This window comes from Chlorocebus sabaeus, chromosome 11 (assembly GCF_047675955.1).
Source record: "Chlorocebus sabaeus isolate Y175 chromosome 11, mChlSab1.0.hap1, whole genome shotgun sequence".
Lineage (NCBI taxonomy): Eukaryota > Metazoa > Chordata > Mammalia > Primates > Cercopithecidae > Chlorocebus > Chlorocebus sabaeus.
Window position 1 is genome coordinate 27201326 of NC_132914.1, and position 14401 is coordinate 27215726.

The 14401-nt window shown below is 35.5% G+C and overlaps 1 protein-coding gene across 3 annotated transcripts in view; it reads right to left on the bottom strand.

Moving 5' to 3' along the window:
- ITPR2 (inositol 1,4,5-trisphosphate receptor type 2) overlaps positions 1 to 14401 on the bottom strand; it is a 485309-nt gene that overhangs the window by 89395 nt on the left and 381513 nt on the right. For all 3 annotated transcript variants that reach the window (XM_007967992.3, XM_073020570.1, XM_007967993.3), the window contains exons 47-49: positions 13421 to 13613; positions 10495 to 10620; positions 1988 to 2163 (exon numbers count right to left, since the gene is read on the bottom strand). In XM_007967992.3, coding sequence (XP_007966183.2) covers positions 1988 to 2163; positions 10495 to 10620; positions 13421 to 13613 — 495 coding nt within the window. The remainder of the gene's footprint in view (positions 1 to 1987; positions 2164 to 10494; positions 10621 to 13420; positions 13614 to 14401) is intronic.

Here is a 14401-nt window from a genome sequence, read left to right on the forward strand (position 1 = left end):
TTTGGTTTCCCCTAATAGACATTAGAATGTTATTCCTTATCTCTTTATATATTCTTGGTCCAAAAACAAAGGAAATGCAAATCGGTGAGTATGACACATCAGCTTCTGGGTGGCAAGAACCATTTCCTTTATCGTCTTGGTATTTTTAGTGTCTATTATATAACAGAGGCCCAGTAAATGATTATTATTTTTGGCCCAACTCTAGCTATTATTTCACTTTGTCAGACCCATATTTTTTTTTCACTTGGATTTATGTCTTCTTGAGGGCCAGTTACCAGTTTACAAATATTATTTGCTTCTTCAAATAATATAGTTCAATATGCAATGTATGTTTTTAAAGAAAAAAAAGTCAAACACATAGGCTTAGAAAAATTTAGACAAATTCATGAAGATTCTCTAATTTGCTTGTTTGGTAATATGTAAAATTAGCTTATTTCCAAGGCATTGAAAGTACATGTTCAGTTCATGTAAACACTTTCTGAATGTTTCAATGCCAGCTGTTAAAGCAGAGAAACACGGAGCTGGGAAGGAGTAAGGCAGGTAGGATTACATTTATAAATGTGACAACTTCTCCCCTCAAGAAACTTACAGAATAATATACTTGGAATTTTACAAAATTCTTTACTGATAGACCTCTTTGTAGGTATAGTACACTTCCCTTCATTGACAATGATTGAGGATAATTGGCAATTTGGTTGCCTGAATGTTGTAGCTAATTGGGAGCTGTCAAATACATTATATCTAATTTTTGAAGAATTGTAGTAAAATAGAGGTCAGAAACACAGAATTGGCCATATTAGCTCAGCTTTATAATTCTTGAAAGTTTGGTTGACTATTTTATTAATTCATTTTAATAAATAAATATAATAAATACATTTTATTAATCAAATATTTGCTAAATATTAAATAATTATTATTAAATCTTTGCTAAATATTAAATATTTATTATTAAATATTTGCTATATATTTTATGTGCAAGCCACTGTAAATATATAAGAATACAAAGATAATTGTTCATTCATTCATTCACTCACTCATTAATTTATTTATTTAGGAAATATTTACTGAGCACCTATAATGTTCTTGATATTGAATGATCAATCCTTAAATATAGTAAAATGTAGTAGGGGAGATTAGTCCTAATTACAGATACCAGAATATAGGACATTACATTGGAAACCGAGGAAAAGATCAAAAGTGCCTAGGTATTCAACACATAGATTAGCAATACTTATTTTCTTACCTGGTCATTTGTTATTTCGTCAGCCTGATGGTTTTACCTTTTAATATCCCTGTATGGCTGTGCCATGCATAATGTTGGCTAGTCCCTTCAAAATTGTATTTCTCGGGTAAAATTATTTCTATAAATGTATCACTTGCTTTTTGAAATACTACTACTCTGGTTTACTTATTCTAAACTCACCTAACTCAAGCTTAACAATGTGCTTCCTTATTCTAATATTTCAAAATTTGGTAAAAAAATTCATCATATCTATGACTTTCATCAGTTTATAAAATTTGTTCACATAAAAAGAACCCAATTTAGTACTTTCTCATATAGAAATCCTTTTTCTTAGGTCATTTGATGAAAGGTGCTCACTTTCAAAATTCTATTGAACATCATTTAATCTTTTTTGGATGATTTACGATGTCACTTTGGAATATTAACAATGGCTCAGTCATTTTTGTCAATAGCTGTGGGTACAGGATGCAGAATGCACTAAAATTGAATTGGATTAAATTGATGGCAGAACTGGGTCATTCCCCAAATGTTACTTTCTTAAATATAGCAGTCTTTTACCTATCATTTTTTCTTTCACTCTAAATTAAATTTAAAAATGTACAAATCATGCTCTGGTTAATTTAGATTTATAATAAATTAGAATTCACCATGCATACATGAATGAAAAGCATATAGTTATATTTTTATATTTCATACATTTTTAAACTAATTCTGTAACAGTATAAAGCTAAGTAAAGTACTTACATTAGCTGCACCAAGAAGTATTAAGGTAGGCCCAAGACCTATTGTGTATATTGATCTGAGCATTATTGATACAAGAAACGGCCGAATACCCACAGGCTTGGAGAAGAAAAACAGCATAGATGTGCAGATCGCAACTGCTATCCAAAGAAGAACCGAGAACAATGGAGAAAGTGTACCTGTAAAATGTGGAAAAAATGTATTGTTATTAAGAATAAAACTAAAAAATGGTAAAATATTTGCTGCTCTACTTTATATGCTATCATTAAGTCAAAGCCATAATCCACTAAATTTCAAAATGACCCCATCTACATTCTTCATATTTCAAGGAAATGTCTTTGAACACGTTACTCATTATTACACTTCCAGAAAACCTGTGATTACTTTCAAGCTACTTAAATACTCACTAATGTTCCTTTTATTAAGTCAGACAATTGTTCATCTTTATCTCATATGAGGATGATTCTCTAAATACTTTTGATAGACATCTCTCTCAGGAACCTTAATTCAAAGTTTATGATTAATGACCATTAGGTATATAGCTAAATCATTAAAAAATTGAATTCATACCTTGTCTTGTCCTATTAGTATCAAGTTTCCATATTCTAGATTCCTCTGAAGAATCTAGTAGAATAACCTTTATAAAGTAGACACACGCTTTAACTGCTAAACACACATGCATAGATATGTGTATGAATATGCGCAAGAGTGTGTGTATTTGAAGGCCAACTCAACTTCTAAATAAAATGGTTAGCTATTTAATCATCAGAAAATTCACATTCCAAATGTCTTAAAAAACAAACTCCGTTACACATAAGATTTCTTAGAAACTCCCCAAAAGAGAGGCTCAAAAATATCCTTTCTTTAATAAGTAGTACAATTCATTGACATTTGCGCTGACATGTGCATTCAAGGAATCCTTTCCTGAAGGTCATGTGGTGCTGCATTTGCAGAAGTAAATTAAGAGGCAACATTCTTGGGCTGATAGGATCTACTCTGGGGCCTCAAATGCATGTCTATAGGCTGACATAGAAAGGAAACAACAAAATGGAGATTTTCCACTACGTCCTCTGGTAAATATTCAATAACAGTCTTATTCTTTTGGCCACACCTCTTATCTTTATTTATAAAATTTGCTACTGCATGCAAAACACCTCAAGGACTTGGTGTGCATAGCTTTTGTACTGTCATCAAAACTCTGGGATTATTTGACTCCTTTAATGAATTCTGTATAAAACTCTTAGTTCACAGTGTGTGCTAACATCTCAGAAATAGGCAGGAAGATCCTGCTAGTTGTTAAAAGACAAACAAAAAATCAGATAATGAACAGCATTCATTTAGACATGTTTACTTTTGCAAGGTTTGTTCTTATGCTGTCTCTGAAAGCACATAATGATGAAAGGAGGTTGGGAAGAGAGATGTGATATCCCCCCCTCACCAAATTTATAATCTCATAAGATTAATTTGGAGATGGGGAAAGAAAAAGGGTAAACTGCTCTGAAAGTTACCTTCAATTTCTGTCCTCTGGCAATGCTAACATACAGGTACCCTACTCGCATTTACGATGATGTCGGCTTGTAAGCACTCTACATCTACCAAAATACAGACTGACCACCAACTGCCTTGACCTCACAGATCTCAAACAGCCATAGAGTAAATAATGCCTTCAACTTTCTCTCTTGCTTACTGGGACTTGAGACTCCATCAGAATGTAAACTCTAAAAGGATGAGGGCCATCCCTAGGCTTATCGCCATGCCTGTTACACAACAACAAATAAAAATTTGTTGATTGAGTAAATAAACAAAAATATATTCTGTGAGTTTGTTTTGAATAAATAATAGTCTCCAGTTATCAACTCCCCAAGCCACACAGCTTAGGTTTTAAGTTCACTAGAACTGACAACATCTTCAAGGCACATTTACATCTGACTTTTCAGCATAATCCATAAGCAATGTCTTGGTGACATTCTTATTCTAGAATAATTTGGCATAGATAGTCACATTGTGCATTGTCACTAATTCCTGATAAACTATCTACCTCTTTACTATTCTTTTCAAGACAATATCTGGTTTGCTGAGATTTCCCCTTGATCAAACAGAAATTATAGTCATACAATTAAAATTGGGTGTTTGATCCCTTTGTGAAAAGGACTCAAAGAATGTCTAGTATAGTAGCTAGCACATAGGTTCACACTAAGTATGTATTTGAATGAATAAACTCAAACGTTATTTAAAACAGCTATTGACCGGCCAGGCGCGGTGGCTCAAGCCTGTAATCCCAGCACTTTGGGAGGCCGAGACGGGTGGATCATGAGGTCAGGAGATGGAGACCATCCTGGCTAACACGGTGAAACCCCGTCTCTACTAAAAAATACAAAAAACTAGCCAGGCGAGGTGGCGGGCGCCTGTAGTCCCAGCTACTCAGGAGGCTGAGGCAGGAGAATGGCGTAAACCCGGGAGGCGGAGCTTGCAGTGAGCTGAGATCCGGCCACTGCACTCCAGCCTGGGCGACAGAGCGAGACTCCGTCTCAAAAAAAAAAACCAAAAAAACCCAGCTATGTTTATAATTCTTTAAGAATGATCATATTGGTTTCTATCTGAAGATTCAATGCTAAAAAGAGAACTGAAGTCTGACAAACTCTAGAGTAAAGACAGTACAGATTTTCTTTGAGTCTTGCTCAAAGTCTTGCTCGCCTGGCTAAATTTTGTATTTTCAGTAGAGTTGGGGTTTCACCCTGTTGGCCAGGCTAGTCTCAAACTCCTGACCTCGGGTGATCTGCCTGCCTTGGCCTCCCAAAGTGCTGGGATTACAAGCATGAGCCACCTCGCCCAGCCGACAGTACAGATTTTCAAAGCCATTCTTTTCCCATTTCTCTCCTTAATACTCTATATATGTATCTATTTTCTATAATAAGCATGATATTATTTTAATAATGCAAAAAGTTTTATAATTTACCCTATACATTTATAAATCTTAGAAAGTATGAAGTTTATCCTTTATGAAAGAAAATCCAGAAAGCAAAATTGCAAGCTTCAATCCAGTTCACATCATGGAGCTCTGCTATCTACCTCATGCAGACTCTATAATTTCCTGTACAGAAAATGCTGCTTCTTAATTCCCTGTTTCTCTCCATCCCTCTGCCTCCCAAGTAGCCTTATGAGATCTTTCTGTTTCCTCTACCTCAGTCCAGCTAAAGTAGATATCCACTCAGAAATCCCTGGGTGGTCTTTACTATTGTGCCTTATTCATTTCTTGGTCCCTTAACTAGACTATGAACTCTTTGAAGACAAGGACAAGTTTACTAATCTTTGTATTTTACAATCTTTGTATTTAACAGTACCTGGCACATAGTGGCACTCCATCAACAGTTAAGTTGAAGGAATTGAAATCACCATGAAGAACTCATTTTCTTCAACACAAAACACTTGATGGAAAAAAATAATTACACTACAAATTTTAATATAATTTAAAAAAATCACATGCTATCTTGGTATAAGAAATTCCCATGGCATCAATTTTCTCCACTAACTAGTCTGCCTTTGCCAAATGAAATCCAGGATAGGGGTATCTGGCGTGGCAGCCATCAGCTTCTGAGTGGACTCCCAGGACATTCCCAGCACCAGAAGCTGCTGCTTCAGCCACAACCAGTGTAGCCTCATTCCTCAACACTGGCACTTTTCTTTTTTAGAGAAGCATATGATAAACAAACAGCCACAAAAACCAATCAGCCAAAGAAACCCAACCGAAAACCTTTAGCCATAAAAAATAGGCCCTGTACTCCTGAACAAATTGAAACCAAACTCTTCAAAGCCTGGCAATTAAAGGAGATTCTCTATCTGCAGTAGAGGGTGAAGAGTGTCCAACAGGCTGGTGCTCTGAGAATTATCTCTGCCTTAAATGTCTCCTTTTGGTTATTGTACCCCACTACCTGGTTGAAGAGGGAAACTACTCTCCCAGTTAATATCATAACCCAAGTGTGAATCAAATATTTGGGCACAAGAAACTCCTAGCAGTTCAGGTGTTCAGACTGGAAAATATACTTGGAGGAAGCATACATGGCTCCTTCTGTCAGTCCCTCTGTTCTCACCACCACATTGGTACCAGCATGTATTAGGATCTGGGGTCAGAAGGGCGGCATATATTAAGCAGAGCTCTTTTTTTGTAGTCCAAGACTTATCAGCTGATTTCATAATCAGCTTCTACACTGAGTCAAGGAACTTCAGGGTTGGACAGAATCCTTACATTTATTATTATTTTTTCTTTTTTAACTTTATCCTTTACCTAGATTCCCCAAATGTCAACACCTCATATAACCACATTACAATGATCAGTATCAGGAAATTAACATTGATAGACCACTTTTATCATCTATCTAGTCAAAGTTGGTCATTTGCCCAATTTATGTCCTTCTGAACCAGGGTCACACATGGGATTCAGTTGTCATGTCTCTTTAATATCTTTTAATTTGGATAGTTCCTCAGTCTTTCTTTGTCTTTCATAAGCTTGACACCTTGAAGAGTACTGGCCAATTATGTCATAGCATAGCCCTCATTTGGGGTTTGTCTGAAATTTTCTCAGTTAATTCATTTTTGGAAGATGATGTTACATCCTTGTCAGTGATTGTATCAGGAGGCACGTGATGTTGCTGGGTTTCATTACTGGTGCCATTAATGCTGATCACTTAGTTAAAGCGATTTCCCCCACTTTAAAGTTATTATTTTTCCTTTCATAATTAAGTATATTGTGGGGAGAGACTTGTACATTATACACAGGTTATATACTTTTCATCATATGGTCACCCATTAATTTTAGCATCCATGGATAATTTTTACTACTGTGATGTTTGCCAAATGGTGACATTCTATTTCCATCATTCTGTCTGTATTTTATTAATTGGAATACAATTATTAAAAAAGAGCTTTCTCTTTCCACTATCAACAGGAACTCCTGGATTCTTATTTTATGCTATGGGAGATGATGTGTCACTGTCAATAATCTTTTTCTTTAAATTTTCTCATATTTGACCACCTGGAGACCTTTCAAGTTGGATCCTGGGTTCTCTGACATGTCTCCATCATTTTTAAGCACTTCTTGAAGGAATTTTCATCCATCTTTAATCTCACCCATCTCTAAATCACTTCATAGTGGCCCTGGCAAACAGTTGTTCAGCCTGTTAGACCAAATCCAGCATCAGAGAACCTTCGCCACCAGCACAGAGCTTTCTTCCTCCAGACAATTCTGATGGCCAAGTGTGTGTAACAGTCTTAGCTCTGTTTCCTCAGAATTCATAGCTATGCAGTGTGCAACAGATTAAGACTAAGCTAATCCTGACCAAAACGTTAACCTTATTCATGGAGCTCATTAAATTAAATAACTCATCCAGAACTATAACCAGATGGCCCAGACATAACCTTGGGGTTTGACATTGCCAAAATGGCAGCTCATGCCTTCCCTTCCCTCAAAGCACCACATCCACTTAGATATCCTAAGCTGAGGCTCTACCTTGGTTACTGCTGTTAACTGCTGTCTAGTCCTTTTCCAGAAGTAAAGTCTGCACCTGCACCTGATGATAGCGCACCATGTCTTCCAGTTTTGCGTTTGTTAGTCCTATTTCCGGGACTAACAAACTTATACCTCCCATAACTAGGAGAAAATTGATGCCATGGGAATGTCTTATACCAAGATAGCATGTGATTTTTTTAAATTATATTAAAATTTGTAGTGTAATTCTTTCTTTCTGCCAAGTGCTTTGTGTTAAAGAAAATGAGTTCTTCATTTTCAATTTCAATTCCTTCAAATTGAAATTTGGTGATTTCAATTCCTTCAACAACTGTTGATGGAGTGCCACTATGTGCCACGCACTGTTAAATACAAAGATTTTACCATCTTTGTATTTTAAAAATTACAAAGATTAGTAAACTTGTCCTTGTCCTCAAAGAGTTCACAGTCCAGTTAAGGGACCAAGAAATGAATAAGGCACAACAGTAAAGACCACCCAGGGATTTCTGAGTGGATATCTACTTTAGCTGGACTGAGGTAGAGGAAACAGAAAGATCTCATAAGGCTACTTGGGAGGCAGAGGGATGGAGAGAAACAGGGAAGTAAGAAGCAGCATGTTCTGTGCAGGAAACTATAGAGTCTGCATGAGGTAGATAGCAGAGCTCCATGATGTGAACTGGATTGAAGTTTGCAATTTTGCTTTCCGGATTTTATTTTATAAAAGATAAACTTCATACTTTTTGAGATTTAAAAATATATAGGATAAATTTAAAAACATTTGTATTATTAAAATAATATGTTTATTATAGAAAATGGATACATATACAAAGTATTAAGGAGAGAAAATGCTCCTCCCGTCCCACCATTAATGGGTAAAGAATGTCTTTGAAAATCTGTTATTTCAAGTCCTTTTTCAAGGACCAGTTGCATCAGCAATACCTGGTGAGCTTATTTAAAAATACATATTTTTGAACTCTAATTACAAGGCAAATCTTCAGCCTCAGTTTCTTCATCCATAAAAATATTCTTCATCCATAAGGATATTCTTCCTTCATATGAATACAGATTTGTCAGGAAGATTAAGTGAAATGTATGCGAAGTGCTTAGCATTTTCCCTGACCCAGTCTAAGTGATGAACAACATCCGCTGCTGTTATTATTATTAGTATTACTTTTATAACTATTATTGGCCAGGCAAGTGTTACAAATACCATGTGTTCTGCTTTTCCTGAATGAGTAAAGAGCAACTGCCCAGAGGGGTGGCATTTCCCATCAGTCTTATATTTCATGTACAATAGGTGGCAGCAGAGCCTACATACATTGGCTCTGGTGGTCAAGAAAGGGAGATCATGGAATGGAACTCAAGGGAAATTAAGTCCTGTATGAAGAAGGGGCGCCTGTTAATGACATGCTTCTAATCCATGGAGAAAGATTCTAGATTGGACACAAAAGGGTTAGCCTTCTACTCTAAGATCTGCCATTTTTTAGGCTTTCTGGACTTACATCTGTTCATCTGTCAAATGAGTGCTTGATATTAGATGATTTCCAGAATTGCTTCCTTTTTTAAGACTTTATGCTTCTACTAACTGGGACTCTATAATCTTGCCCGCATTCTGTGTGCAGATGATATTGATTTATCATTTCATGCTGGACTTCTTTCCTCCCAAGAGTTATATTCCTCTATGCTAGAGTTTATCACTAAAGGAGACTAAACATAGTGAAGAGAAAGCCATTTTTACTTCCTAGTGAATGTGCAGTTGCTCTATAATGGATGGCCAAATATGTGTTACATTTTCACTGCTATTTAACTCACACATCCACTCCATTGCTTAATATTCTTCTTTTATTCTGGGTATGCCTTCCAAAAACAGTGGTTATTCATGACTACTCAGATTACAGCTAAAGTTTAGAACTTTGATATCTATGTTACCTGTAATGAATCTGTAAAAGAGCAAATGACTTTCGGACTCCCATTTCCTTTCCTGCCCACCCCCAGTTCATCTGAAATAGGCTGAAATACCTGTTGCTCTTATCATACTCTCTTTCCTCGAGGCTTCTTTCTGTAGTACAAATATGTACCTTTTAAACAGCAACCACCACCATTGAACTTTACTGAAGGTTTATCAGGTACTATTCTAAATGCTTTACCTACAGCATCTCATTAAATTCTCACAGTAATCCCATGAAATGATGAGAGACAAAAGCACTGCATGGTTATTATTAGCTGATTTCTCTATCTTTTCTTCAAAGCCATTCTTTCCATGCCCATTCCAAAGTTATTTACCAGACTGTAGCCCAAACCTGTAACATACTTCCCATGCTCTCCACCAAACTTACACAAAACTTACTTCCCAAAGTCTCACGATTCAGTGTATTTCTCTTATATTTCTAATTTCACCTAAAATGGTACACTTTCTCATTTTTGCTTCTGTATTATTAGTTTAATAATATTAGTTTCATATTCAGTATCCTTTATTTCCTATTATTGTCTTGTCATATGCTGTTCACTTTTGAAACCTCAGATGACACACATTTAATTATCTTAAGAATCCCTGACTTTAGTATAGAATTAAAAATTATTTCTAGATTACATGTACGCTCACTATAGAAACTTTAGACAAGACAGAAAACAACGAGAGTAAAATATAAATGCCAGTATTTAGGTAACAACAATTAATATTTGGGCACAGAGCTGTCATTTGCATAATTGAGATGATACAGTATAAAAATGTTTGGGGTCGTAACAATTAGGTAGAAATGACAAATCTTTTCATTGCTTTATTTGCCAAGATATAATATAGCTCTAATAACAATTGTGTATATGAGCTTTTTAAAAAATAACAATTCTATTGACCACACTTCTCTGCCTATTCTATTTACTATCATAATCTACTTCCAATAAGTATAGAAAAATCCATTTAACAGGAATGAAACTATTCTTATTTTGAAGCTCTAAATAGTTAAGTGGAAACTTTAAAATATTTATCTTTTAAGGAAAAACGAGCACTTGCCTTCATCTCCATCATCCCCGAATGGGTAGAAGAGAGCAACAGCTAAATTGATGAACACAGCCAGGTTGAAGGAAATGCTCCCCCAGAGAGAGATGTGCCTCGAGAACCAGAACAGTGCAGGGTTATCTAGGAAATGAGAGGCGTAAAGGAACAGAACAGAAAAATAAATTTTGGTTTCAACACATGAGGCTTACCAAAACAATATTTTACTAAATGAATCATTTTTGTAAACTATTATAAAAACCTATTTAAATAAATATTTGACTTGAGTAAGTTTATCAAAAACAATCAGAACCATAAAGGAGTGAAATTTGATTCCTTTTTTCATCCTTCAGCCAGTTTAGGCCTAAACTACTGTAGAAGGGTGAGGAATTTTGCAGTTGCTAAAGGTGGTCAGAAAAGGTGATTCTGTAATAATTCTCTGTAATCTATCCACAGAGCAGTTCAGCAGTTGCCTGGGGTCCCTTTTAATGAAATGATATACTTCATTGTATAATTTGGTAGTATTGATAAATTGGTCCCACTCCCATGCCTTAAAGTCAAATAAAGAAACTCCAAACCCATAGCACAGATATATTTCTAATGAAAATTCCTATGACACAGTCACAGTTACCTGAAACTATGAAACCTAATCATGAGACACAGTACTCCTGATAGGGAACTAGTGATTTATAATATTATCTACATTTTAAACCTTAAATCTTCCTAAGAACTTGTTGGGTTTGAAACAGCAGAAGAAAATGAGCACTACAATAAAAACTGCTAATAAGTGCAACAGGCTTTGCTGAATATATTCAACAAAGGACTCTGTGTCTGTCATCAGAAATGAATTACTAAATGCATCAATCGAATACAGTTTACATTAACCAAAAATCAGTTCTTTCCACCTCTGTTAGATAACTGAACAGATTTGTAATGCATGTAAGTTTGAATGAGAGCCAAACTTACTAGCCTGCCCTGGGCACTCACATGGCTCCTATAGGTCTTGTTCATTCTCTAACTTTTAAAAACTTAACACCAGGATTAAAAAGTGTAAGTTAATCAAGGGGGAAAGGCACATTGATTTTCAAATGGTAATGATAAACTTTGTAGATAAATCCTGTGAATTTCAACCTAGTGCCTATTGCCTACTTACAAACTGTACTTCTCTTCAGTACATCTTGTTTTCCTTCTCTTGGAAGGGAACATTCCAATGCTGAAATATGCTATGATTAGCTATGCCATTTAATTGACTAATGTACCATAAACTGTAAACATCTGCATCTCCATCATTCCTCAATTAGGAGTCCTCGTTTTTAAAGGTAGACTATTAAGACAAAATTAGAAGATGTTGATGCATGCATTTGTAATCACAAATCCTCACTATTGAATCCACCAAGTGAATTAGATTCTGCCTATGGCCTCATAATAAGCTGTTTCCAAATTTTAAAGTAGAATGTACATTGAAAATTATTTTAAGAATTAATTTTTGGTAAATGACAAAATACTTATATTTTTAAAAGCACAGACCCCCCCCCCCCCCCAAAGCACTAGTTCAGTATTCACTTTATTGTCAAGGAGAAAATATATGTGTTTTTTGTTTTGTTTTGTTTTTTGTTTGTTTGTTTGTTTTACTGAGACAGAGTCTCGCTCTGTTGCCCAGGCTGGAGTGCAGTGGTGCAATCTTGGCTCACTGCAACCTCTGCCTCCTGGTTTCAAACGATTCTTCTGCCTCAGCCTCCCAAGTAGCTGGGACTACAGGCGCATGCCACCACGTCCAGTTAATATTTTATATTTTTAGTAGAGATAGGTTTTCACTGTGTTAGCCAGGATGGTCTCAATCTCCTGACCTCATGATCTGCCTGCCTTGGCCTGGCAAAGTGTTGGGATTTACAGGCATGAGTCACCATGCCTGGCCAGAAAATGTATGTTTTTTAAATGCTCTAAATGAAATCGTGTCTTCATATGTATTTTAGACACCCAAAATTTTCACTGAATTCCATAAGGCTCTACATGGTAAATTGCTAAGGGAGAATAATTTTGATTTTTTAAAAAACATTCTGTTTTAAAAGCCTGAAAATGTATACCACACCCCTATACCTAAAGATATTTCTCAAGCACCACTCGAATTCATAAATCATACCTACTAAAGTTCCTGAAAACTAGCATAATGAAATACTGTTGAATAGAAGTATTGAGAACATATCCTGTTTGTCTAGAAAACTCCAAGGGACTGAAAAAGACCTACTCAAGAGTTTCCCCCACTGACTTTTGTGAAAAACTCATGAGATCCCTTATCTTGGAAAATAAACTAAAGTTTATTTAAAAATTCTAAAATTTTAAATTTTAAAGTCAGTGTTTCCTAATAGATTTGGGTCCTAAGAGATAAGTCATGGGAACTGTACTAAACTGATTTTTTAACTGGAATATTATAACATTGCTCTATTTAAATACAAGTGTCATGACATGTACAGCTTTTTTGGTGAGAGGAGGTAAAGATATGTTCAAAGAAAGAATTACTCTCAGCAAAACATGAAACAAACCCCTCAATCTTAGGACAATAGAGGAAGAGTATGCAGGAGCTGATGTCTCTCAGTCCTATTCACTGATAGGCCAGTCAGGGCCCACTCACGGGCTTCAAACCTGCAGCTGTTCAACATTTGAAAGCGTATAGCTGCAACCCTGCATTTCATAATATTTATTTAAAAAAATAGGATCATCATGAAGAGTTGATGTAATTAGTTAGGGCTTTCTGTTTTCCTTAAGCTGCAGGTGTCTTGGCTCCAGTGGTAGACTAAGCGGACACCCTTAAGCCTGAAAGTGATTTCAGTATGTCAGACTGGCAAGAAATTAAAAAACAATTTAAATGAGCTGTATCATGTGTCCCAAAGTACCAAATTATCTACCACTACGCACAAAACTGACCATTTCAGTTTACTGTACTTACTCCTGATTTTCTTTTGCCACTTCATTTCATTGTAGAGATCTTCTGTTTGCTGGAAAAAGTCATTCACTTTACTTCCTTGTTCATCCCTTTCAGTTGTATTGAACACACGGCACTTGGATTCTCGAGTGAGGTATTCACATATATTGGGGACAGGAAAAACTATTTGTTCCATGGTCCTATCATGCCGGACAATCTGAAAACATTAATTTGCATTGTTTTTAGCCTTTTAGACACCTCAGCCTTAGACTTGCTTTTGTTTTTAACATGAGTTTACTGATGATGTTTTATGAACTCAGTTGTGAAAAAATATGCCAACTTGAAATATCTGAAAGAACCCTTTTTACTATACTACTTTGCATTTTTCTCTTAAAAAAGAGAAATTAATTGACTAATATATCAAAAACACTATACTTTGTTTAAAATAACAAAAACTAAAAACCTTTTATTCTTTCTGGGTTAGCATTATGCTTCTGCCACCCATTTTTATTTTTGTGAAGTACATCCTAAAACTAAGACAGTCTTAATTAGAAAGTGATTGGCTGGGTAGGCTTAAATATAGCACTTATACTATTTGTATCTTGTTCTTAGCCTCTTTGTCCTAAAAGGGGCTTTCGGGTAACAAATGACGTATTCAACATTATGTGTCTGAACTCTACAGAGAAAAGTGCTTTATATCATTAAAATGTTCTCTTACTCATGGCAAAACATATTTTTGTAGGTACAACATCCATGTAAACATATACCCATATTTAAATACTCATAATTTTGAGCCTCCCTTATTTGTTATTTGTGACTGTTTAACTTTAGACTAAAAAAAAAAGAAAAGGCTGACTATTTTCATACAGCTTTACTATGTAACAAGGGTTCACATAGCCTAAATTTCAAGGTTCACATTTACGTACAGTGCCCAGTTCTCAGGAATGAATAAGGACTGGCTTAACCCAAAAGAGTAACTCTGTTCCCTTTGCTACTGATTGGTGT